Below are 27,793 nucleotides of genomic sequence, written 5' to 3'. Positions count from 1 at the left end.
TCTGCCTGTTTCCAAGTCAATGCTTTCAAACTCAAGCTGTAGGGCAGGAAGATAACACACAAATGAAAGCATATGAAATTCTGATGAATTCTTTGTATTATTCTTACAGTTTCATAGCTAAATATCTAGCAATACATTAATGTCAAATCTTATAATCAGGCTGCAGTCAGCCAGCATAGAAATCCATTCTCTCTGGTCTTTGCCATATGTCTCTCATCTATATTGACAAGATATTAGCAGATTAATTACAGTCCAATTCTGATTTCCCCCTTGTTAATGTTATCTGCAATCAAGCAATAAAGTCACCTCCTTTGCACAAGATCTTAGTGTACATGTGGCTGACCTGGCACAGCAAATAAAGCACAGATCAGGTATCAGCAAACCAAGGTGGCAGAGAAGAGTTTGATGTCACATGAGGGCTTGTGAGGATGCACACAAAGCCCTCTTTTGCAGAAACCCAAATCTGTCTCCAAGCACATCTGCCTAATTGAACATGTACCAAGCTGAGAAGAGTCTGGAACAAACAGGCCCTTTCTAGGCTGCAGAGTATCAGGGAAAGGGAAGTTTTACTCTCACTTCCCATCCCTACTTCCCTTTGCAGCCTCCTCCACCTGAGCAGCTCCTGCCCTCCCCTCAGTCTGTCTGCAGCCAGCCTGGAGGGGACAGCTCCCCTCACCTCCTTCCCAAAGGCAGCATGGTGCACTCTGTCCTTCTGACCACAGCCCATAAACTGGGCACAAATGGGGAGGGGGCAAACAAATACAAACAAATAATGCAGGGCTCTTCACTTTTCATCATTTTCACTCTCTCAAACTGTATGCTTGGTACCTGGAGAAGTTTGTCCTGGAAGGAGGGAAATTAAAAAATAAAGCTAGACTTTTCAAACATAATATAGCCCATTGCGCTCTCAAGCAGTGAGATACAGCAGCTGGGCAATGACATTCCTGTTTTCTGTGAGTCATGACAACCATTTATATCTGGTGCTGGCCTACAGAGTGTGGAAATACAGGGTCAGCATTTGCAAAATATTTTCAAAACCCTGAAAGTGATATTCTGGTCTCTGAAGTGGGAGTAGTTTAACTGCCCAGCAGTTTGATAGTCCCTCAAGAAGAGACTTGGCACTTGGAATATCTCCTCACCTCTTAGGAGAGAGGCTACCAGAGGCTTGTTCCCTGCAAAGCCATTTTTCCAGGGAGGCAGCCTCCCAGGAGAAAGGCACCACCATGAGGAGCTGCTTGTCAGAATGGTGTCCTGATGGCACCTTTGACTTGTAGCTGTGGCTCACTTCACAAATCTCCACAGGTGACACTGGGGACCCACACCACTGACTGGAGCACCTTTGTACTCAAAATGTGACATTTATCTTCAGACAGACTCCAACACATGCACTGGCGTGTTCTTGCACTGCATCTGTGCAGGCAATGAACTGTGGGGCAGAAATTCCAGAGTTTTTGAACAAAAGCTTTGTGGACTAGTTTGATTTTGCCTAGCTCTGAAACTGTTTAGCACAACACAGGGCTGATGCTATTCAAATGCCTCATGTCAAGGACTTTATCCTCAGCCTCACCACAGGCCCAACAACACAAAAGCCTAAACAGATACTGGAGTACAAGAGCTCAGTTCAATAGGCAAAAGTTAGCAGAAATCTTCTAGTGCTTACCCCCGTGAAACTTCTACCATAAAGTCTGGAATACTGAAGAAAAGAATACTAATCTATGGTGAAGGGGTTTGAAACAGCTTCGCTAAGTTTCACCAAAAAGAAAGAGTCTCTGCATTCTGAAGTTGCCTAAACAAAAAAAACCAAAAAAAACCAAAAAAAAAAAAAAAAAAACCAAAAAAAACCCAAAAAAAACCAAAAAAACCACACAAAAAACCCACAAAAAAACCCCAAAACAAAAACAAACAAACAAAATCCCACCCAAAAAACCAACAACCACCAACCAAAAAACCCAAAAGCCAAATGAAAAAAACCCCACAAAGAAACCAACCAAATACACAAACACACACACAAAGGGAAACCAAGAGAAAAGGAAGTAATAATAGATATAAAGCTCTAAGGCATTTATACCACTAATAATGTTCCTCCCCAAAATATCACAGTGTACCGAAATATTCAAAGATTCAGTGTTTTATAAGTGTTTAAATGAAAAAAACGATGTGTGTAGAAAATTAGTGTGCAAAGGTCCTACTTGATCTCCTTCCATACCAACCAGCTCCCCCTGGGGTTCAAAAGTGGCTTTAGGACCAGAATTGAAAACAGGTAACAGAATTATGCAAAGTGCAACAAATGTGAAAGAGGGCAGACACAACTTAGAATAAATGCTGTCTTTTATTATTCAGTTTATCCAAACATTTCAGTTTTCTTTGCAAGATTGAATCAGAGCAGCCATACAGTCATTTGTCCCCTGTAGCATTTCCATAGGAGCCAATGTGACACTTCATGCACAGGACCCAAGGCTGTGTTCAAGCCACACAAAAACTGAGCCACATCCTTTAGAGCAAGAGTGAGAAATTGCTTCAGTCATTTTTCATTACCCAGCTGTGAGCACCACACAAAAAACCAAGAAATTCCTCAAGGAAAGAAAGTGACCTTGTGTGATTGTCTGTTGATAATTCAGGATTAGAATGTCACAATCCAACAACAGAACTTCTACAGTTTGGTATTTTGGGTTTTACTATAAATATTTGATGAGGTTTGTTTGTTAGTATATTTGGCGAGTGTTTAGACATGAGAAAATTTTAATGTTTTGATAGATTTCATATAGAAATAGTTTTAATTAAGTACCCAAAGCTTTAGAAAATAAATGTTTCAATAAGATCTGATTAAGACATGTACTAATGAGAGAGGTATAAGAAAATGCAGTTAAAATATACAAATTTCAAGTGCAAAAAGAAACACCATTACTTCTCAACAGTTTAAACCTTCCTTCTCAAAAACCATCTCCCTTTCTCTAATAAAGCTAAAATACCAGCCTTTCAATAGGCAGCCCCACTACTCGGTAGGAAAGATACATCTATTGCACTAGAAGTACAAAGCTAAGAATAATGCATAATATTTTATTCTTAAACTTATTTACAAAAATATATTGCACCAATCCATTTTCCTTTTTCCAGTTAATGTTAAGGAAAAGCCTATTATGTACAAAGTTAAAAACAGAAGTGCAAAAGCAGACTGAAAGAAACCAGAAAGGAGTTTATTTAAAATGCTAAATACAGTTTACTACCTGACCATAGCCTACATCCAGTATGACCTAAAACAATTTGTACCAGATATATCTGCAATTTCAGAATTCCTTGCATTTCTCTGCAGAACAGGCCTTATCTTTCCCTCTAACCATCAGAGGGTCTACATCAAATGTAAAGGCTAATCAGAGCTTAGCTTAACAGCTTCATTTCTCCAGGGAAGTGATGCTCTCTTAGGTAAATTGAGAAAGCTACACAGTATTATACATGTATTTGAAAGGTAGTGATAAATCAGGCATGATGGTTTTCATCCTTCCCAAACACCATGAGGAAAGTTTGCTGATGTTTCAGGACTGGTAACTCCAAGGCATTGCCAGTCCACACCACATGAGCACAGCACGTGGTCCCGTCTCAGTCTACCTGCCACTGGGACTGTCATGATGCATTTCTGGGGTGTAGGTAAGGAGCACAATCATAACCCAGAGGTGAAGCAAGGCCTGGGAAAAGAAAAGAAATAAATTTAGCACTGAAAATCACCATCCACAGCAGCAGTAAATAGGAAAGCTCTCAGTGACAGCTGATAGAACTAATTTTGTAGAAATATTTTGATTAAATTTTTTTTCTACTAATCAGATACTTCTAAAAAAATAATTGTCATTTGAACATTGAAATGCTAAATCAGATTCTGAAGAACCCATTTACAGAAATCTGAAGACTTTACACAAGCAGCAAAAATAAGACAGCCTGTTTTCCTACAGATTTGTGTTGTCTGGTTTCTCTTTTCTTCCATGGCACAGAGACTTCAGCTGTTCCCTGTGACACCCAGTCCCCAGCCAGCACACTGATGTGCCTGGTGAGCCACTGCTCCTGTGCCAACTGGCTGACACCTGACTGTAAGCCAGCCCAGCTCTGATTGCCTTCTCTTTAGTGAAGGCACTGATTGGAGGCATTTTTATGAACTCTGTAGGAATGTTAATTCTCATTCAAATTTGGCTGAAATTATCCAATTAGAATAGAAGCTGCCTGGAGTGCAAAAAGGAATACCTAACCCACATTTATTTTAAAAATATTTTAAAAAATTCAAGTTATAGTAGTCATGGTCAAGGTTTGAGCTGAAAAAGGATAACTGCCCCTGGCTGCCCAGCTCCTGTACAGCCACCATCAAGTTTCCCTTCACACTGCAGCTTAGGCAGCACAAGTGTGCAGTGTTTTTACAAAGCCTGCCTTTCCACAGGGCCCTGCAGCTGACAGGCACCTGCCCTCCAGTGGGTAAGGGAGGCATTTCACTTCTAGCAACTGCCAGCCTGACAGCTTTGCCCCATGGGGGTGAGCAATTTTCTACTATTGGTTTAAGTCTACCAAGAACAACTTGTCTTGCTACTTTTGCAGCTACTAGAGAAGAGTGATCATTAGCCACTGAAAAAACACCACAGTGAGGAGTCAAACATTAAAAAAAACTCTAAAAATTGTCATTTTCCTAAATGCAGTACATGACAGGTTAACCTTGGCAACTGGTCACTATTATTCCATATTTTACTACTAGAATCTACTTTCACAGGCTTTAAATGGTGGTTACATAAGTGCCTTTAAGACTGATATACTGAGAATTTCTGGGAAAAACTGAAAGCTGCCAAGCAACATGACTCCAAAATGCTGTTGTAAAAGCATTATTTGGTCCACTTTCCAAAACCCTACACTGAGTTGTTAATTACAGCCTCTTGAGCATCAATCTTTCCATTTAAGACATACTGGCATGTAAAGTGGCTCTAGAAGTCTTGCACTGAAGAGAGCTGACTCACCATGTAAATGATGACAAAGACTCGTGCTATGGGGTATCGCCTCAGAAAGATTCCCAGCCGAATGCTACACAGGGAGCACGAGACAACAAAACACACAATTTAACACTGAGCAATCAATTCTTGTTACTCTCATCTCAGCCACCACAAATTCAAACGTTATGGCTTTGGTTCTGTCTTGCATTTTCTCAAATACATATAAGGCTTTGTTGTTGTCTTGAATTTTACTTCATGTACTCAAAACATTAAGTGGGGTGAGAAAATTCAGACCATAAAACCCTCCAAATTTTTTCTCAATCACAGAAATACTGTCACAATGAGAGTCATGGAAGCACAAAGGACTTTCTATCAAGGTATCTTGCTTTCAAAGGACTAAGAAGTACTACTAAATTTCGTTTTCTGTTGGTATTTGTTTCAAGTTTTGTAGCAGACCTTTGCTGTGGACACTGTCAATTCACCTAACTCCTCAGAAAGGGATCAAAGCAAATTTATTGCTGGATCCAGAATGGTTTTCATTTACTAATTTCTCAAACAGATTATCTTCCAAGGTAATCTGCTGCATTGGCTAAGAAGGCAGAATCATGTCTTCATCAAGACTGAAAGAGTACAGATGATACTCTCCCACTAATACACTCTTACAGTTTATCACAGACACAGCCAAAACCTCTGAAAGTAAAAAATGTAGAAGATGGATGTAATGAATTTGATTAGATATTTTTTCATAACTCAGGGAACTCCTTGCACCAAAATCTGTAGGAGCTTTGTTTAAATAATTGACAGTAATTTGCAAAAGCTTAACAATATTAATGTCACAGGTTAAGAATATTAATGTCAAAGCACAAGTGAAGTGGGTCAATACTTAGTATTTGATACCACACTTTAGCTGCACTATTTTAACCTTTTCCCTTCATAAAGGGAACAATACACCCCAAAGTGTGTCCCTTGAACACTGCAAAAGGCTGGCAGTGCTTACAGATGAGCTCCCTGGCACAGCCTCACCTGAACTGGTCGATGGTGCTGGCAGCCTTGCGCACCCTCCCGTACATTCCCGCCACGCCGGAGCCGGCGTCACCGAACAGGACAGGGACACTGCGCAGGCGAGCCCCTGCGCCAGGGAACAAGTCACACAAACTGGTGTCAAATAAAACAAACTGACAGATCGTCACAAGCATATTTATAAACAATATACACTGATCAATATGATTGTAGTGCCATCAATTCTTGATAAACTTACAATCAAGTCAAACTTTTCTTCCGCCTAATATATTTTTAAAATGTATCAGTTTACTAAATGGATATCTTGATATTCAATTCCATCATGTCACTATTGTTATATACATATATATATTATTTATACACTTAATAACTATTATTAGGTGTATAAAATGATGGGCTTGATACTGGCACAGTTTCTCAAATTTTTTTACTCATACCATGAAACTTTGATTACCATTTCTGACACTAACTTGTACATTCAACAATTTTTACTTTATTTACATTTTTACTATGTATCAACTTCATTTAAAAAAATGGGTAATGTTACTTTTCTGTAACTAAACTTCAGCTTTCTGGTTACTTACAAACAACTCCAGCTTTGATAAGCAGAGAAAAAGTCAGGACTGTTATTTCACACCTCTTGGTGACTGTCCCTTGCTTTTAAAGTTACTTAACGCACATAGAAAATGGCAAATTTTGACTCTGAAGAGTAACATCTCAACACACTGGATCAGCTGCTGGGGTTGTCCCAGAAATACAGGACTGACAAACCAACTTTATCAAAACCAACATATTTTAAGCTGCTTTTCAAGAAAAACAGAAAGCAAGGAGGGAAGAAATTAATTTCAATTGGATCAATTCTCAAAAGGAAGTAATCCATTCTTACTCTCTTCCCAAACCCTTTCTGCAAGAGAACACTTAAATCCTGTTTCTAATATTTAGCTTAAACCCAAAATACAAGTTTATTTGCACCTGTGACAGAATTACTTCAACAGTGCCATGGTATAGAGAATTAAAGACTAAATCTGCTTTGTTAAATTTACTGAAGTCATTTGCTCACAAGAAGGAGCTTCTGGTTAACTTTGATACTGGCTGCTGCAGAGAAGGTCTCTAGAATAAGTGGCCTATTTTCAGCACTTATTTTTCCTTACAAACTCAGACCTTCAGGGAAAGGCATTAGGAAACAAAATAAGCCTGGACTGCAGAAAAGAGAAGAGTTTTAAGTATTTTATTTCCTTGTTTACCTTCAGCACCATCAATGCCTGCCATGTTAATGGCAGGTCCATTGGCACTTGTGCCTTGGACAGCCTTCAGCTGCTGCTCGAGCCGTTCCAGCTGGTACACCAGGGAATTTTTCTCTGTGCTCAGGCTCTCTAACATGGTTTGCTTTTGAATTAGTGTTTCTGTCAGCTGGTGAAGCCGATTCTCCAATTCTGTCTGACTACTACTGCTTAGAGTCTTGTTTGTCAGCTAAAAAAAGCAAAGAAAAAAAATCATTCTAAATTCAAACTGACCAATTGACATATTACAAAGCTCTATAATAATCAGCTTTCAAGAACCAAGTTACTCCACAGCAGAATTTTTATAGGATAATGCCATCAAAACTATCACTGATGAGTGCAATAAAGAGGAAACCCAATGTCAACAATTGTTAACTGTTTACATTACACAAGAAACTCTTTATAAAAATATATCTTTCTGTTTTCCACCTATAATCATATGAAAGTTTCTGTATGAGCCTAAATTTGATCACAACATGAATGCTATGCCTCAGAGACAGGTTTAAACAGCAATTAATAGCAGGCTAATCCAGCCTGCCTACCACACTTTCAACTTAGTGAGTATGTAAAAATGTTTTCACATGAGGAAGGAAAAACTCAGTACAAATAAGGAGACCTGATGCCATTTTACAGGAAAACATTAATGAAGTGGTGAGAATGCAGGGTATGTTGCAGAAGAACTGAGGAGCACCAAGGCAGAAAACTTGACTGTACTAGCAAATAGAAACTGCAAGGCCAGCAACTGGATCATGTGTTTGACATGGATGTCGTCATTCAATTTGCAGAAAATATTTCACGCAAATGGGAATCACCAGATCTGCCATATGTGCAATAGCTCATCTATTCACTTCAGTCCTAGACCTCAGCCACCTTGTGGCATCATATTCCACAAAGATGGAGCTTCATTAACAAAGAAAAGAATCATCAGGAATTACAGATACCCAAAATACAAACTAGGTGCCTGCAACCAGGCAGAGGCAGGCGCAGGTAGTCCTGAAGTTCAGCACCACCAGAAAATTCATCCACCAACATGCCCAAGAAATCTGTATCACATCACAACCATTTCCAAATGCTGACACTGTAACTGCCCAGCTGCCCACACCTGACTGCAGACTGCCAATTTCCCCATGAACAGCCTACTTTCACTGTGCTAAGGTAACTTTACAGAATGAGGCCTGTGCCTTCAGGCTGCCCAAGGAGACTCTGGGGGCTCATAAGAATGTGGGGGTTCCAAAGGAATTAGACTGACACAAGGGAAACAGGTCCATCAACACAGCAGAACTTGGTAAAGAGTCCCACACTAACAACCCTAATCCAGCTGCTGATGTTGAGCAGGCACACAGGAGTGCAGAAGTGGCCAGGCTCACATGGTGGCCCCACTGAACAGAACAGTGGGCCACATGGATCACAGAGTCTGCAGGATGTAACCAAGGTTCCTTGAACAGTTACAAGGATCTTGGCAGAATTCATACTGACCTAATCAAACTCCAATGAGTGTTTTTAGTCTGCAAAGAGAAGAACATTGATCCAACACCCCCCACCAGGGCTAGTTGGGACAGTGGTTGATTTTTTCTCCCTGCTTTATATAAAAGCACACACAACTATAAAATAGGCTATTTACATAGTTCCCTTCCTGTATTCCCTACTCTCAAAACTCTACTCTTTATTGAAAACAAGTACACTGTACCTCACTTGTAGAATGCTAACAGGATTTTTCAGGACAATGTAGTCAAATAAGTAGTTCCTAACACTGTTTTCATAACTGAAGGGTATAAAGTTGTTTTCTATACACACCTGATTTCTGAGCTTCTGAATTTCTTCCTCTCTGTCTTTTATTCTGCTTTGCAAAGTATTCTTTGTCCGATACAGTTCTTCTTCAGTATAACGAAGTTCCTATAAAATTTATCACAATCACACAGAACAGATTTTATACATATTTGTATTTTGAGAAACAAACTCTGGTTGTCTAGAGTTTCACAACAGAACACAAGAAAGCGATATGCTGTATTCAACCACAAACTGAAATATTATCTTAGTTACAGGTCTGTCATGGACAGGGGTATGGGGATAGAGAGCTGAGTATCAAGACACAACCTACAAGGCTAATTAAATTCTTTTGTGGAGACTGCCCTAATAGAAATATCAATCCAGACTCATTTACTGGGACTAACACAATTTCATTGGGATCAAAATTTTATCTTCCTTACACTTTCACCATTTGTCGCAGTGCTGTCTTAAAACTACGTCAATAATGTAACAATTACAAAATACTTAGAGGGTATCTGTATTCCTAAAATAAACTCATTAATTCAAAATACTATTCTTTAAACATGTTTGAAAACCCTTTGTATAGCTATCTATAATTCTGTATGACATACATTTTCCTCTAAAGTTTAGGACAAATTAACATAGCAGATATGAAAGGAGAAGGAATATTAGAAAAAAAATTACTGAAGAGTAAATATAACTGTTTTGTTACTCCCATGATTTGGTGGCTATTTTAGCTCCCACTTACAGACCTGTCAAGCTTACCTTTTAAATTAAAAATCTTCAAATTACTCTGACTTCAGCTGTCAGTTACTACAGAAAACAGATAATCCTGTTCTCCCTTTGAACCATCAGATGCACAAAAAAATAACACCTCTACTTATTTTCCATCTTTGGTTTCAGAAACCTTATGGCAATAGTTAAAGCAACTCCCAGATAGAACTGACCATAATTATATCAAGTATCAACACAAGCAATTATGTTAAAAGCACATGTAAATGGGTGTCATCAAAAGGAAGACTTCAGTTTCTGCAACAACTGATGTTTTTTTAAATTCACCTCACTCTTTCTATTGACTTAAATCATATTCCTCAGAAGGGCAGGAGTAACAAAATACAATCTACCATCTGCTTTGACATAATAAACATCAGCTACCCATCAAGAGCAGACCTCGATTTCTGCCTTTTAATTAGTTCAAGCTGCAAGTATCCTATTAAAATGTAATTTCTGAAAGGATAGATAATCCTCTAAGATAAATTGTTCCTAGCAGATACAGAGGACTCATGCTTTCTTCATTATCAATTCTCTTTACATGAGCTTTTTCTTACAAGGAAAATTTTTAACATGCAAAGGATTTGTCCAATTCCTACTGCATAGTAAGTTTGTTCATATGAAATACAAGTTTGTCTTTTTTCCCCACTCTCTTTATAGCACAAAACTGTTTAAATCAAGGCAGAATTTGCTCAAAAAGATGACACAATCTGACAGAATTCATTAACATAATTTTATCAGTAATTTGTCTACTACAGCAGTTTAGAAGGAATGACAATTAGATTCAGAACTGAGTAACAAAAATTACTGCTAGAATTGGTACTACAATGACATTGTTTTGCAAGCTACAACTTATGGATTAATTGAGCACAGGAAGATTCACAATAGTCACTTCCAGTATTAGGGTTTTTTAATATAAAAAATGTTACACTTGTTACTACATCCCTGTTGTTTGATTGTTTCCCTGTTGAATAAAATTCAATTCTGTGCCCTCCCTTGGGGCCCTGTTTATCCACCAGGATCTCTGCTCATCAGCAGTACCCAGAAGGCCCTGACCATTGCTTAATCTTGGCTGCACTTTCCTTGACCTAGTGGAGTACTAGACAAAAAATTAATCAAACACTGCCCAAGTATCCAAATATTGTCTTCTTAAGCCAAATGCTTTTCTGATGACACCACACAGGGCCTAAAAAGAGATCTGGCTTTCAAGAATTCCTTACCTGTTTCTGCCGTTCTAGTTCAGCTTCTGCCTCCTGCTTGGCCATTTTTTGTGCTGATATTTGCTCTTGCAGGTCTTGAAGTTGCTCTCTCACTGACTCAGCTTCGCTTACCTGCTGTGTCTCCATGTCCTGAAATGAACACAAATATAACCATTTCACTAACATTCAGTGGTTACTGCAAATCTGTCATAGGTAACAGCAAAAACAGTATATACAATATTTCTGCAAAGAAAAAGGAAGGTGTGGGTGTATTGGATAAATTACATTTGGTGATTTTATACAGAATATTTTTAGTAACACAGTAATAAAATAAATACATTTTTTGAACATGAATAGCCTCTGCTTCTTCCTTTCTGCTGTCTACACACTAAAACTGTAAAATGGGCTTGCATGCAGCTGCTGTGTTGAGCCCATTATGCCAGCAGATGGGCATGGGTGACTTGGACTACAGGGCTTCAAGGATTAGTAGCTCTTGCAGAAAAGAATATAGGTGGTGGCTAGAGAAATCACTATGATTGTTAGGAAAGAAATGCTTCCCTCAAAAGGAACACAGGGAAGAGAGAAGTAAGGTAATGAATACCAGAAACAACAGACCCACAGTACACAAGAGAACAGTTCTTTGTTGTAGCTAACTGCAAACACAGGTGTACACAGGCACAGCTACCTGCAGCTCTGCTCTCATCTGTTGTATTTGCCCCATCAGTTTCTGTATTTCTTCTCTCTGAGTGTCTCTCTCGTGTCTCAGTTCCTCCAGTTCCACCGTGCTTGCTGTATTGCTATCCAGGCCTTCAATACCAGAGCCTTCTTTTAAGCTGTTTATCAATTTTTCCTTAGACTGAAAAAATAAGTCAATACATTATTTATAGCAGTATTGAACAAGTGCTCAACTACAATATGCTATAATGTCTGGTTCATCTGTTCTTTTATCCAGTAATGACCCTACACACTTGAAAATGGGAATGCTTCCATATTGATAATTTTTCTGATTTTCTGTATGCCATAAGACTAATTTTACTGAAAGTCTGTGTTATCTGTGGAAGAGTGCAGTTTTTTTTCTTTACAAGTGCCTGGAATGTTAAACTTGTCATGGATAACAATTTTGGCCCTCTTGGCACTGAAACAGACAAGATGCACACCAACAAACACTACAGAAAAAATTGACCCTCTTTTTCTCCTGCCAACAAAATCAAGAACCAAATACAGCAGTCACTCTTCAAGGAAGGAGGATAAATAATTTTATCCAGAGTCAGTCTAGGGCTACGTTGACATTGACTTGTGTTTTTAGGCTTTTCATATTTACCAAGATTATTTAAAACCTGTCCTTGAACATTTGACTAAATTAACTATTCTAAGAAGAGATCTCTATCTTCAACATCTTGCTAACATTTGTAAACAAGACTCAAACCAACCACATCTTTGACAATTTACATAGTACAGAACTTGGCACAAAATACCTGATTTAGACACTGTTCATATCACATTAATCACAAGCAACCTTTCAGGACATGGAAAAATACTCTCTGGTTACATGTAAAGTATCCATTCTATGCTTTGCTTCCACCCCAGGCAGAACAGAGTAACACTCTTGAATCAAAAATACTGGATATGGAACTATTGTAGGTTTCACCTACTGCACTTACATCTATCTGGACTCTTGGATGTGGAACACGCTGACAGATGAAGCACAATAAGCACAATGGTTCCCTTGGATTTTTTTTCAGGTTCAGGACCTGAACTACCATTTCAATTCCATAAGCTCATCTATAAACTTAAGTTTACAAAAGGCAGACTGGTAGCTCTTCTATATATGTATCATTATAGACATGCCCCAGAACACATTACAGGTCACATGAAAAAACAGACCACAGGTAGGATTGTTTGAAGCATCACACCTTAAAGCAGTTAAAGCACACAAATCACACTGTATTTCTTCACAACAGTGCTTACTTGGAGAATGCGAGTAGCTTTCTGTTTATAGTCTGTCAGCTCCTGTTTTGCAGATTCCAGGTGGCTTTTGGTTACTTTGACTTGCTGCTGAAGCTCATCAGCTCGCCTCTTCTCATCTAAATACTTCCTCTCTGCTGCAGTTATCCCTTCTGCCAGGTGCTGACGTTCTGCTTCCACTTTACTCAGACGAGCCGCAAACTCATTCTATGAGTAATAAAAAAACAATACTTTGTGTTTAACACAGCTTTAACTTTCACGTAGGAGGGAAAAAAGAAAGTTTAAAAGCAACTACACAGAGCACACCACCTCCTATCTACCACCTCCAACTTAAAGACTCATTACTGCTACGTAGGAAGAAGCTCTGCTTGCTTAACCAAGTGGTAAATAAGCCAAATAAGAATATGCTTTTCTTTCCCTCGCCACAAATAGTGAAGGAATAAAAATCTTCCTGTTATTCAAATTTATTTAGCAAACAAAAAGCAAGCTTGCCCCTCAAAAAATATTATCCATTTTAGAATGACATATTTTGAAGTACTGTAAAAAAAACCAAAAGAAACACTCTCAAAGATTTTCAGATATGCTATTATTTGTAGCAAAGGCCAAATTAAGTATAGAAAACATTATTGATAATGTTGTTGCATCTTTCCCACAGAAGTCCTTCATCTTAAGATCTCACAGTAAATTGTGTAACAACACACCATGGAAAACTAAACTGGTTACCAATTTACACTTCAAGCATTGTATTAAACATTAAAGTTAGCATTAAAAAAAACAGTAAAAATTGTCAACATTAATCCTCAAAAATTTTTACTCATGAAGCTTTCAAAATAACATATAAGAAATAAATTAGCAGCTCAAGGGTATTTAGTGCAGCAGACAGCAGCAGACCCTTCCAAGCAATTAGTACCCTGAACAGGAACTGGAGTCAAAGGGAGGAGAGAGCACATGGAACCTCATGGATCTGATCTCAAAATCAGTCTTAAAGTCTTCCTGACTCTTCATGTCTAACCTGCATTTGTTTGTAACTTTCTTGCTCTCGCTTGAGTGCAGAGTCTGCATCACGCAGCCTCTCCTGAAGAGTCTGAAGGGCTTGATTTTGTAAACTGCTTCCTTCACTGTGGTCTTGTATTATCCTGAAATAGAGACACACATTTATTGGAAAAGAAGCAAGCCATTGTGATTTTTTGTGTAGGACTATAACCTCCTAGCTTCCAGACCAGCTTTGAAAATTTGCCCAGTAGATTACTGCATATGGACTACATGTGTGAGGCCTGAAGTTAATGACTCACACTTCTCCTTCCTGGCCTATATTCTGGAGCATCCATATCCCAGCAGTGAGATAAGTATGTATATTTGTTGATAAGCAAGTCTATTTTTCAAGAAAAAAAAATTCTTGGGATCTTCAGCTTCATGCCTCTGACACAAATAGTTTACACAAAATGGATTCCAATAATCAGATGCCAACAGATGCCCTATTTAATACTCATTTGTCCTGTTCCCACTGCCAGCTATGATAGAGCAGTTTCAGTGCAAACTTTAATCCTTGTATTTCAAATCTTTCCTCATTAGTTTAATATTTTTTATTCTTGAAGGCAGTGAATTATCTACCTTAATTTTTTTTCAAACTTATTACTATTTGCAGAATTGCAAAGCATGAAATGAAGAAGTACCGTGATTTTTCACTCTGCAGTGCCTCTAAAGCTTCTGTCCGAGCACTCAGGAGCTGATCAGCTTCTTGCAGCCGTACTTTCAGCACAGCCAGCTGGGAATCTTTGGCACCAACAGCTTCTGTCAGATCATCCACCCGAGCCTGAAGCTCTCTAACCATCCTGTCACTCTTGGAATGGTCAACATTCCACTTCTCCACCTTCTCCCGGGATTTGGTCAGTTCTACAAAATAAGAAGTTTCTTTGAAGTTTACAAAAGTAGATATTGCAAGGGCTTGTAAGCAGTCAGGATGCAACTATCTCATTTCTTAAAGAAAAAAATTAAATACTACCAAGTTGAAATAAAATTGAAAATCTGTAAGCTACTGGGAAGTAACAAATGCCAGATTTGCTGTCAAAACACAGCCCAGAAAATTTTGGAGGTGATCTCAAAACAGACATTTCCTTCTGAGTCATACTGTGGATGACAGATTTCACCTGATCCATCCCCTGCAATGGCCTAATGTTAAATATCCCTGTGCCAAGAGAAATGTTTGTATAAAGCATCTAGTTTAATTCCAGTTTGAGTTTACTGTCACATAAAAAAACAACAGAAAAATACACCAGTTGTGAATAATGCCTGAATCCTCAGAACCTTCTGTTTTTAATCTAACATCACACATTAAACTTCAACTGGATATAAGAACTTAAACACAGCATCACACATTACACTTAAACTAACATCACACATTAAACTTCAACTGGATATAAAAATTATCCGGCCTATGCAGTTACTGTGAAAAAAATGTGGTATCTCAATTTTATGCCTAACAGCAGGAGTTTGCTCTCTGTTTTATCATTTAATTTGTACTCCCATTTTTTATATTTTCATTTCACTTGACTTTGAAGAAGCAAGTGATGTCATATTAAAAATATTGATTTTATATTTTTACGGTCAGTATCTAGGCATCAGACAATATAGTCTAGTACAGCCAGAAAGCAGTCAGTTTGAAGTATTCAAACGAATTTGGTCATTTAAAAATAAGTATTTTGCAAAAGCCATTAAAATGCAGGAAAAGTATTTTGAACATGGTATTAGCTGCCAGTGTTTTATTGAGATGTAAGCTTTGTAACTAACTTGAACACATCATTTTAATCAACGTTTGTTGTATTTTGTAGTTGAACAAGCCTTTTAATTTCTCCCATCTCATTACATGGGAAGTCACACATGCAAAGGTACCTGGGGAGTTTTCATTACAAATACATAGAGCATTGTTTCCTAGCTCACTGGCACATTGCTAATGTTACAGCTGATATACCTTCTTGTGTTTCTTTGGACCTCTGTATTAATGAAGCCACTTCTTGATTTAAAGACTGAACCTCATTTCGCAGCAGCTGGTTCTCCAGGCGAAGGTTGGACAGCTCATGGGATTTGGAATCATCACTGGCTGAAGGGCTGGGGCTGGTGACTGCACTTGGTGATGAATCCTTCTGGCCATCATTCCCTTGGGCTCCCAGGCCAGAGTCTGAACTGTCTGGAGTTTCTGTACAGAGAGATGCAACTTAGAACAAATGCCTGTGTTTGTACACTACCTTTCTATAAACAGTACTTCCATGTTCTGCACCAATGGTTAAGGAATAACAAGGATAATAAAATAGTTCATGCTGGAATGGAATATGGAGATACTTCTCAAAAGGGGTTGCATAAGACAGGACTATTTACATGCATCATGCAATGTTTTTGTTAATACTTCTAGACAAAACATAATAGAAGTTATAAAATTTCTTATTACATAAATGGTAACTTTAGGATTTCAAAACATTAATACTCTATTTATGACTTTGCTGCTCAGAGAAGTCCTCAGAAGCTGAAGAGTAACAGAAAACACTAAATGTACATGGCAACTAACTGCAGGAATTTTTAGTACAAACTAAAAATTTGGTATTTTTCATTCTGGTATTCATTTAGATTTTGCCAATGCCAATTTTGTTTTAAAAGAGAAAACAATAAAGGAACTCCTAGTGATATTCTGAACAAGTCCCCTGGAGGGAAGGAGGAACCAACAGCCTTTTCCCAACATGCACAACACACATCTTGGATTAATGCTGTGAAAGCTACAAATCCCCTGTAAGAGTCCTGATTCCAGCACGCAGATAATTGGAAGCTTTGCAGCAATGTTAAGATAAAATGACATAGTAAGCAAGGAACAAACAAACAGGCAATCCAAAATGTTACTGCTGAATATTTACTTCCCCTTGTGATCATTAACCAAGCTGCTTCACTTCTCTTATCACTGCAGCAGCCCTTAACACCCCAAGCCCAGGGAATGGGGGCACACTGTTAATGCTGAGCAACACCACACCCACAAGTAGCAGCAGTGACACAAGATTTCTTCCACGTTTTCTCAAGCCTTTTTCCAATTAAAGGGATCCTAAAAAATGTCATTATCTTTCCTTTGATTTACTTAACTTTCCAGCTTAAGACATAATTTAGGCTCATTTCTCTGTCTGGAAAACTCAATAGAAGAATTAAGCTAATGAACCAAGAAATGAACCATTTATAGCACAGATTAGATTATACCCATGGCAACATACAAAGTACAATGTTAATTGGTTTTGTCTATAGCTAATACATCAAAAGCTACTTCAACACATTCTGTGCTGAATATTTAAATGACACAGATATATCTGTACAATGAACTTTGGAAAACAGTGTGTTTAAATCCTGTATTGTAACTGCATTCTTCCTTATTTAGCAGCTCCACAATGCAAACTCTGCTCAAAAATCCTCAGAAGAAAATTCAACGAGCCACACTGAACAGAACAAATGTTTCTTAAGCACCAATCAGCAAGGCCACTGAGTCAGGTCTAACATATCTGTATTATTTATTTTTAGTAGTAAACCTTACTGAAAAGTCATGGACTCAGAAAAATATTCACATGTTTGGAAATTATCCCTTTTTATGTCTAAAGCTTCTCAGCATACTTAATGTAGTAGATAAAAAACTGGCATTTACAACATTTTACATGTTTAAAGTACTAAACAAATAATAAAGTATTCTAACTACATCATTAATAACAGAACCAGTTGTTTCAATTTTCTAAAATAAATACCAGCAAAGTAGCACAGCAACAAGGATGGAGTACAGCCTGGACAGTCTGGTAGAGAACAGAAGCTCTTGACACTTCCCAACCACACTGTCCTTTGTATGGTTGACTTGAGCCCAGCCCCAGCTTCTGTCTGGCCTGAGGCTCACTCAGGCCTCTGGATTTAGACTGCAGTTATGAACTGCTGCTGGCAAAGCCAGAGGCTCTATCTCCCTGGCTCCCCACCAGCCTGCCTGCATCCAGCTTCCTGCAGGACAAGCAGGTGTGCCAGCTCACCCCCCGTGCATGGAACAGGAACAGCTCACCCCACCCATGTGCTGCACTGGGGGAGAGCCACTCCCCTCCCACGTGGCAACAGCGGCTACCAAACAAAAGAGACCAAACAAAAGCAGCAGCACCTCTGCTTCTACATGGGGACGTGTGGGGCTGGGGCACGGCCAGAGCACAGCTCAGAGGGGCAGGCTGAGCAGCAGCAGCAACAAGGCACATCCAGAGCACAGAGGATTCAGGTATTCATTATGTTGTCTGTCAAACTAGCACAGTATCTGCTATTGCCCAGTGATGAAAAAACCTCACCCATTTGACATTATTGCCACCATTAAATGTTTCATGAAGTCTGATGTGTTACCTAGCCTTACCCCAGACATACTTGGGTTTTACATATCTCTAGGTTCAATACTATTTAACTACCATTGCCTTGGCTCCTGATGGAATTATCCTCAGTAGTTTTTGCACTCTGTGTACTGGTAGACACAGAACTAATGCTTGAAGTCCGAGAGTGATTCTGAAGAACAGGTGCCTTGCTCTTCTCCTTTTTAGAGTCTATCCTTCCATTAGGTTCTTTCTCTGAACTGTTGAGAAAATCAAATAGCAACTCGTCATCAGGTTCTGACTTTTTTCTTCTCACAAAATGTGAGGCAGCTCTGGGTGTGGAAGCATTTTCTACTGGAGAAGCTGCCTCTGAGGATGTCCTACGTGCTGTTTTAATATTTGCTGTTCCTGCCAGGATTGTGGCCTTTTGGTGTTTAATATTTTCAGCTGCTGAGGAGATGTAGGCTGCTTTGGATGAGCTCTGGTATTTCAGTTCTCCAGTATGCTGGTGCACTTCAGAATACTCATTGGCAGAGTCCAAGTTCTTCTTATCATAAACTGCACTGCTCGATGTGTCTTTTTTGCTCAGAGCTGATGCAGCTCCTTGATCAACTCTGTTGAGCAGATCCTCTGCCTTTCCAGCAAGATCAGCGAGCCAAGACATGATGAGTATCTGTCGATGAACTCTGTACAATTAAAATTTCAGGACCATATACTGCAAAAGACAGAAGGATTACAAATCAGATAGCTGCTGCTGCTGAGGCAAGATGTACTGTTTATCTAAACAACTGGTGTGTTGAGCTATTAGTGCTGTAGTTATTATAATACTTTTCTTCTGCTTATTTGGTATTTTGCTGTTCTGGTAACTAATGGAAATAAGCCAAATCAGTTTCTGAAGAAAGCAGACAAAACCTAGGTCTTTAAATCAAGGTTATTAAAATCAGACCACTGCATCAGTTTCTGGTATCTTCAGCTGCTACAGAGTATCACAGAGGAAACAACTATGAGTTAGATATTTGGCCTGCAAATTCCCAAGCTAGCTCAGGCCAGGATCTCCTCCCCCACAAACTCTGCAGCCTCTGCCTCTCCGTGACACCAACACGGCGGACAGGTGCCTTCACCACCTGCACCCCGGGCCTGCGACACCGCAGCGGGGGCGTGCGCCTCCCCCCAGCTCCGGGAAGGGGCGTTCAGAGCGGCCGCTGCCCCCACCCCCAGCACCGCCTGCCCTCCCCAGGCCCGGCCCCACGCAGGAGCGGCGGGGGCCTCAGCAGGGCCCGGCCTCACCTCCTGCAAGCGCTGGGGAGCCCCGGCCCGGGGGGAGCCGTGAGGGGCCGGCGGTCAGCGCTGAGAGCCCCGGCCCGCGGGGAGCCGTGAGGGGCCGGCGGTCAGCGCTGAGAGCCCCGGCCCGCGGGGAGCCGTGAGGGGCCGGCGGTCAGCGCTGAGAGCCCCGGCCCGGGCGGAGCCGTGAGGGGCCGGCGGTCAGCGCGGAACCACGGCCGTGCCGGGCCGGGCCGGGCGCCTCAGCCCAAGCGCTTCCGGCAGACGTGGCCGCCTTTCCGGGGGCACCGTGCGCAGGCGCAGTGGAGCAGCCTCGCCCCCGGCGCTCTCATGCCCCGCCCCCGGCGCGCTCGGCCCCCGCCCCCGGGACGTTCTGCCCCCGCCGCACTCGGGCCCCGCCCTGCCCTCGGGCCCCGCCCCCGGCGCGCTCAGGCCCCGCCCTGCCCCCGGGCCCCGCCCCGGCACACTATGGCCCCGCCCCCGGCACGCTCGGGCCCCGCCCCCGGCGCGCTCAGGCCCCGCCCTGCCCTCGGGCGGGAGCGGCGATGGCCGCGCGCGCCCCCTGGCGGTGCCCTCAGTAACCTCTGAGGGGAGACTCGGCAGGAACGCCAATGCCGCCAATGCGAGCTCAGAGATCAGCGAGCCCGGCTGCTGGCCCAGCACTGCCAAACCCACCAGTAAAGCCACATTCCCAAGTGCTGTGTACTTCTGATTGTAACATCCTTCCCTGTCATCTGTGACTCAGTGTCTGCGACCTGCAGTACTTGAATAATTTCAGGATTTATGGCTATTATCTCTCTTCCTTAAATGCTTTTTCTTAGTAAGGATAGTTGTTAAAGTACACTTACGATGTACTCAAAGCACTACATAAGGTTTTGTTGTTCATCCTCTCTTCCCCCTTTATTTTTTCCTCAACTTTCTACACCAACATATCACAGCTAAACACCACATTTGCTTCTCAGAGAGTTTCTACTCATGCCTGAACTATCAGCAAGAATGAGAATGAAGACAACACTTACACCTCCTGCCACTTCAGACCTTCCTCTGCAGAGGATCTGCTGTCCTCCTGATTATAATGCTGAATGCATGGCTGGTGACTTACACCCATGTTTCCCCAGTGGTTATCTAGTTGTTATCTAGTTGTTATCTTGTCAGATCACATCTTACAAGTATTCTCTGGTTAAATTCACTGCTAGGCTGTTATCAAGTTATCCGAATGTTGTTACCTGGTTTACAGAAGTTTCCTTACATCTTATCATGGTAATCCCCTTCCAATGGGGAACATAAAATGTTTGCAAAGATTATGAAGAGTTCCTCTGTAAATCAAAGACTTCAAAATGTTTGTCTATAGATATGAATTATCAATTACCATTGGGCATCCTCAGGACTTATGCCCAAGCAGGAGACAGGAGCCCTGCTGCCAATTCAGAACATACTCAGGGAACCAGTACTGGCGTGAGTTAATAGAAAATCCATCTCACCTCATTGCAGATTAAGCAACACATTGGAAATAATAGTAATAAACCAAATGAATTCACAAACTTCAACTTTTACATCACATGAATCAGCTGCACATAAACCTAATTTTAATTAATGTGAATGTATCACCTCCTCAGGCACTAAGAAAAGCAGAGATTTTAAAGAGACTTTATTAATTACCAGTTTACACTTGCTTTACTCAACTTGTTCAGCCTTCAAAGCACGTTACAAATCCCTTCAATGGAAAATTTAGGTATGATTGAATGTTTGAAGTATTTGATCATTACACACCAAAGTGACATGAACAATGTCCAAAAGAAATATGAAGAACCAAAGCCACTGCCCTAGATTACCTCTGTCTTTTACAGAGGGGGTAGAAACAAAGCGTATTTTCATCCAGAAAATATCCTATTGCACCACTGCATCTAGCAAGCCCTTCTCTGCATTAGAGTCTGAAAACATGTTCAGGAAATATGCCCACAGCAGAGATGCATAACCAGCAAGAGGAATTCAATTCACATTTTAACATGTCCCATTCCACTCTAGAGCCATTGCATGGTCCTTGTTTGACTGAATCATCTCACAGATGTAAACTAGTTTGGATCAGTAAATGGTTGGACAGAAGTGCCTTTTATTCAAGATTACACAGGCAGACTCCTATGCAGTTCAGACATCTGAACTGCCCACAACCTGAGAATATCCAGTTATTACAGAGGACATAATTATTTACCTCAAAGTAAATTCCATGGAAACTCTCTTTCCCTGTTCATACAAAACCTTTAAAACAGAGATCCTGTATTGATAAAGGGATTGGCTAAGAGTGGGAGAAAACAAATCCTTTAAGTCCTGTATAGATTTTATATTGACTTTTTCAGTTATAGAATCATTCGATAAAATAAATCATACTTTATGTGTAACCTGGGAAACAGCTATTCCCTCTGAAAGCTCTGATATAATGTAGTAACTCCACTACATTTCCCCCAATATTTAGCGTCTCACATTTGGTGTGTAATCTTTGCAACTGCCTGATTTCTAAAGATATAAAGGTTACAGCAACATTATTAACATTTGTTCTATTTACATTTTTGCAATCACTGATAGTTTCCAAAAATAATGTTTCCATTTATAAAATTAGAAAAAATTAGCAGAAAGTTTACTGGGTGAGACCCTGAATAAGTAATGATATCTTTTTCCTTGGTGCTTCTTTAAGAACTGTATTTTTTATTCCCATAACTGTTCTCAGACTTTGCAGGGTGGTGAGGAAGATAAAAGAAGGAAAGAGAGCTTGCTGCTTGTTCCACTGACCTATTTATAAAGTCCCATATGTCTGCTATATCAACAGTTACTTCTAAGAATGGTGTGACTGCCAGGCTGAGTGGTGAAAATATTAAACTCTGTCACAAGGGGCATACAGCTTCATTAACTACCACTGAAAACCTTACAGGTGTCTTTTGAGTTTACAGGTGCCCTCCCCAGGGTCCAGGCCCTGATCTGAGATGCTACACATCTTGCTGCATAGTTTGACAGGTTCTGGCTGCAATGCTCTGTCTGCAAGCACAAAAAGGGAGAGATACATATCTAGCTGCAGACAAAAAATTAGGCTTTCTGTACAAAGCCTTTAGATCCCTATTCATACTCAAAGTAGAAGTAATTTTAAGCTATAATTTACAGACATTATTTTTGTCTATTATAGCTCTCATTGTAAGGAAATTTAAATAATGAAGCTAGAAAATATCTGCCCGAATAACTATACCACAGCAAGATTAACTCATTGCCAGAAAATATTAGGGGCTTTAGGTTTGATTTTTTTTAAATTAAAAAAGCGGCGGGCTCTGCAGTTGAAAAAAAAAAATTAAATTACTATTTCTCACTTTGAGCTGATCCACAGTCTCCTCATTGTTCATTAAGGTAAATTTTTTGGTTGAAGAGGCAAAACAGATACTTAGTCACATGACTTGTGCTAGGTTAATCTCTTCTCTAAGTATACTGAAATAGAGCTTTGGCAGTTAGCTTCTGTAAAAGACTGTGCTGAAAACCATAAAAATTTCAAAAAATACAGTAACAAAAAAAAATAAAGATGGGTTATGTCATCCTCATTGAGCCTTCTTTTTCATGTGTTGTGATATTAATACACAACTACCTATCTGGTCTAAGGTCATGCAGTATACTGGAAGCATGGCAAATATCAAGGATTGCAAAATGAGGTGATGGTCCCTGGATGAGTTGCTACTTCAGCTTTTATTTCATTCTCAGCATTCAGTGTGTGGCCTCGTGCCATTGGTCACTTCAGTGCACCGCTGAACAGAATGCTCTGAACTGTTGTCTGTGACCTTGCCTGACTGTGTGTGAGCTGAGAAATCAGGTCCTGCCCAAAAATCTGCTGTGAAACTGCTCTGTGCTGGCTGCGGTCCCTGTGTGCACCCCGAGGTAAAGGAGGGTGCCCAGCCTCCTCCTCCAGCTGCCTCACCCACCCTGCCAGGGCAGCTTCCCTACCTTTGAGCTTACCAGGTTCCCTACCTTTGAGCTGCAGCTTCCCTACCTTTGAGCCGCAGGTTACCAACCTTTGAGCTTACCAGGTTCCCTACCTTTGAGCTGCCACCTCTGCCCATGCAGCTCACACACCACACCCCCGAGGCTGCTGCTGTCACTATCTCCGCATTCCAGTGGGGAATTGAGGTGTGGTGAGGAGGAACTAAAGGTGAAATCCTTCTCTGTGCCTGAACAGAGCAAAGCAGGCTTGGTCTGGTCAGAATGTACAAACTCTGGGGATGGGTCATGCTCACTGCTAATGAACATGTAAGAATTTTAACCACCAGCCCTCAGTGCACTTCTGGGATCTGAAGGTGTGGAACTTGTCCAGATAGGACTGGCCTCTTGAAAACAAAGCAAAAAGTCACAGCCCTGATTTGACCATCATAATTTTCTTGGTTAGAAAGGCCAGTCAAAGCACAAATCCCTCTCTGAAAGGGGCCAGCTGCAACTGGTGAGGGAAGGTACAGGAACAGGTATTTCTCAGCTACACTCTTCTTAGAGTTTTGACTCAGGGACTTCCAAAGCCAAAGGGAATATCTGCATTTAGAAGGCCTTCAAAGATATTTTTTCTTTTTAATTATTTAATAATTAATAGAACATTTCAAAGCATACAGGTGCAAAAGCATCTCAGCTAGAGAATTTGCAAATAGAGGCACAATTCTGTTTTCTTTTGCTGGACTCTTCACACCCCCATCCCTTATAATTTTCCTTGGTATCACTGAATGATTTATAAATTGAAAATTATCAGAAAGCAGTTCTTCCATAAACATGTAGCATGGAAAATGTTAAGGTAAGTTTGAGGAGGACTTTTAGAAGAACTCCATTTCAACATGAAATGATGGACATTCTTAACTCTGCCTAGTGGCTGCAACTGTTGGCACATGAGCTTACACAAGGTGCAGGGGTGCAATGCAATAGGCCCTGGCTAGAACATGTAGCCAGGAATATTTGGAGATAGATCACTCCTCATTTTTGACCTGGAAATGTTGCTCTGTCTCCACTGCTGCATTCTCACTTTTGTGTCAAAATGAAAGACACAAAGTTATGATGTACTTGCATTCCTTCTTCCTCAGTGTAACTCAATTGTATCAGGAACACACACACACACACACACACACACACACACACACACACACGCACATTCTTTCAATCTTTCTGTTGTTACTTCTTGCATTTTCTTTTGTTGCTCCTATTTCTTTATTTTCCTGTAATAAATCACAGTGACACTTTTTCTGCAGTGTCCTCACTACCTTATTTCCTTCCTCTATATAAAAATGACAGAATTAGCATATTATCCTTCTAGCAGGAAACAAAGCCATCCCTCCTAGACACTGCCAGAATTATCAAAGTTTTGACATCAAAAGTGTCTAGTGATGTTTAAAAAATAGCAACTTAAGGAATACCAAGTCTGGAGAGTAAAATGTCATTTAATGATTTAGGTTTTTTTTTTTTTTTTTGTGTTCTGTCATATGCATTTTCATTACCTCCTTAAGGTACTCAGAATAAGTCTTTGAAAGGGTAGAGGTTTACCTCTAACAAGAAGATGGAATTTGATGCAAAGAGTGTAGGACCAGCCCAAGGTGTGAGTGCTGGGTGAAAGACACTGGGCCAGTCTGGCAACTTCCCAGCTTAACTGTGAATTACATGGATTAATCCTGGGGTTGCAGATGCATAGATTGCCAGGGCAAGCCTGACCATAAAATGGGAAGCATATTTTAACCAGCAGAGAGAGAAAAGAGCATTATTCCTGATAGTGGCAATGGGCAATGCAACAGCTTGGAATCCAAGTGCAGACATCCACAGTGATACTGCAAACATATCATATATTTAGACAGTAATTGTGTGCAGGAAAAAAATCATTATCAAAAGGACACATGTAGTGAAGTTTAGGAAATATGCCAATCAGATATGTGGACACCCACAACTGTCTGCAATGAACTAAATAGAAAACAGAACTCGACTTCAGAGAAACCTGTTCTGGCTATCCTATTTATAATTGGCTTTTTTTCCCCCACACTTTTCTGTGGATATTCTGGAGGTATGAAAATGATTTTCCTCCCAAAATAAAGATGAACATTGCTTTTTCTTTTAATCATTTGATAGCTAAGATCACCCCATGGTTAATCTATTACTTTTGTTACAATGAGAGTCTTCCCTTGCTCCAAAAACACAGAATAACCATGTCTGGTGTTTGCCCTTACAAGGCAGCTAGTCATGTGTCAGTTCTAGACTGACAAATCTAATCTCACTGCTGGTAAAGATGTGGAAAGACCAGGCTCAGCACACTTTTAAATTTATCATAAACCTGTTCCACTCTTCACCTTAAATATTAGCATTTTCTTCCTAGAACTTCTTATTTTGTTTTGCTATTAGCTATCAAGTTAGTGCAACTACAAAGAATAAGCATTTGTTAAAATGTTTAAAAGGTACACACCCTAAATATGATCAATTTCTGATGCCACTCCATTCTTTCCCAGCTAAAATATGTCCTTGACTCATTAAAAAAATCTTGATCTATTCAGCTGCTCTTGAAGGAAAGTGTGGGTGCAGTCCAGAAGGGCTTCCTGTACACTTTCTGAAGTATTTGTTCTGCTAGATTAAAAGCAAAATCAATTTGCAGTCCAAATTTTGTCAGCTGTTAAGTCAGTGGCATGGAACCATAAACACCTGTGTTAAGACATCTCCAGAGTTGTGCCAAAAATCTGGAAATTCTCTTCTGGGGAAACCTGTGTGTTACCAGAACTATTACTGCAATGCCAGCACTGCCAGTCCAGCCTGGTGTTAGCAATGTTGGATGTAGGAGTTGCAATCCTCTCAGAGCCCTCTTAGCAAAACAGAACTGGGGCTAAACTGCCCAGCCTTGCCCTTTGGCAGCCTTCTGGTTTGTAGGAAAGCTGTTAAGAAAGAAACTATGTTATCTGCAGTTTTGAAGTTTCACATTTGGGTCTTCTTTTTTAGTAAACACTTTCAGAATTTGGTAGTATCTTAGATACCATTTGTAGTGTGTGGCTTTGGTGGGTTGCTGGAACTGCCTTCCACAGCATTAAAGTTTTGTTATGAGACATATGGCTGGTGGTTACTTTTGCTTTTTAGCACACTCAGAGCCAGAGCAAATTGTTTCATAGCATCATAGGATGGTTCAGGCTGGAAGGGACCAAAGATCATCCTGTTCCAGTCCCCTTCCACGCTAGACCAGGTTACTCAAAGTCCCATCCCACCCAGACTTGAACATTTCCAGGGATCCAAAGCTTCTCTGGACAATCTGTTCCAGGGCCTCCCCACCCACACAGCAAAGCATTTCTACCTAATCTAAACCTGCCCTCTTTCAGTTTAAAGCCATTCTGCCTTGTCTTATCACTACATAGACTTGTAAAAAGTCTGTCTCCCTGCTCTCCTGTAGCCCCATTTAAGTACTGGAAGGCTGCTATAAGGTCTCCAAAGAGCCATCTCTTCTGCAGGCTGAATAACATTTCATTTCAATATCATAAATCCATCATGGTTTTACCTACTTACATGCTATTCTCTTTTGGAAAAGGTGATATGTACATTTGTTTACACAGCCCATTTCCTCTCTTCCATGATAGCAGCAGTTCCAAGGATCATGCTGGATTCCTGCTGCAGGTGACATAGCTGCTTCTGTCTGAGCCTCACAACTGTACCTTAGAAACCTCTCTGCTAACATCAGCCCATACACCCAGCTACACCTTTCACATTTTTCCCTTAGACAAACTTCCCTCTCAATCCAGGACAGCTTCCTAAATTTCTAGCACAATCAAAGAAATAATTGAATTCAGTAGTAAAAATTGGTGTATTACTCAAGTGTCTTCAGTATCTGCCCAATACATTTCCACAGAGATTTAGGATTCTTGTAGCAGTCTTCCCATGTATCTCACAAAAAAGAACATCCTGCTGATGTTTATTAATGCAGAAGTTACAGACAAGTTATTTGGCAATGACTGCATTAGGTTTCTGGGAAGTGACAGCTGGAACAAGGTGTACTTCCCTCATGTAGCCCAGCTATGAGAAACACCTTTGGACTTAGATGATGGGTCAGCAATGCTTTTAAGTGATATTAGATATCTTTTAGGACAGCAGGATAATAAAACATAAGCATAACCCACATGGCTACTAGGCTGGAATTAAATGAGGTGAAACTAAGATTCCTGGCTTGTTTTTTTTTTTTTTTTTTTTTTTTT

The 27,793-nt window shown here is 40.3% G+C and overlaps 1 protein-coding gene across 1 annotated transcript; it reads right to left on the bottom strand.

Annotated features, from left to right (window-relative positions):
* Positions 1-2,310: 2,310 nt before the first annotated feature.
* Positions 2,311-19,829, bottom strand: GOLGA5 (golgin A5). Its single transcript, XM_059474804.1, has 13 exons — positions 19,593-19,829; positions 18,405-19,020; positions 15,926-16,150; positions 14,631-14,850; positions 13,970-14,093; positions 12,961-13,164; positions 11,678-11,848; positions 11,014-11,142; positions 9,050-9,148; positions 7,220-7,445; positions 5,979-6,084; positions 4,983-5,046; positions 2,311-3,680 (listed from the first exon to the last, which is right to left on the bottom strand). The coding sequence occupies exons 2-13, from the start codon at positions 18,967-18,969 to the stop codon at positions 3,600-3,602; spliced, it is 2,214 nt and encodes a 737-aa protein (XP_059330787.1). The 5' UTR covers positions 18,970-19,020; positions 19,593-19,829; the 3' UTR covers positions 2,311-3,599.
* Positions 19,830-27,793: the final 7,964 nt, after the last annotated feature.

The sequence above is a fragment of the Ammospiza nelsoni genome, chromosome 6 (genome assembly GCF_027579445.1).
Source record: "Ammospiza nelsoni isolate bAmmNel1 chromosome 6, bAmmNel1.pri, whole genome shotgun sequence".
NCBI classification, from domain to species: domain Eukaryota; kingdom Metazoa; phylum Chordata; class Aves; order Passeriformes; family Passerellidae; genus Ammospiza; species Ammospiza nelsoni.
This window is presented reverse-complemented; position numbering and strand designations above follow the sequence as displayed.

What these genes read in the sequence shown, in the direction of transcription:
- GOLGA5 (XM_059474804.1), bottom strand. Translation starts at nt 18,969, where the DNA reads ATGTCTTGGCTCGCTGATCTTGCTGGAAAGGCAGAGGATCTGCTCAAC. An exon ending in AGGCATTGATGGTGCTGAAG is followed by an intron (nt 6,085 to 7,219) that starts GTAAACAAGGAA and finishes TCCCTGGCGCAG; the next exon opens with GGGCTCGCCTGCGCAGTGTC. An exon ending in AGCACCATCGACCAGTTCAG is followed by an intron (nt 5,047 to 5,978) that starts GTGAGGCTGTGC and finishes CTCCCTGTGTAG; the next exon opens with CATTCGGCTGGGAATCTTTC.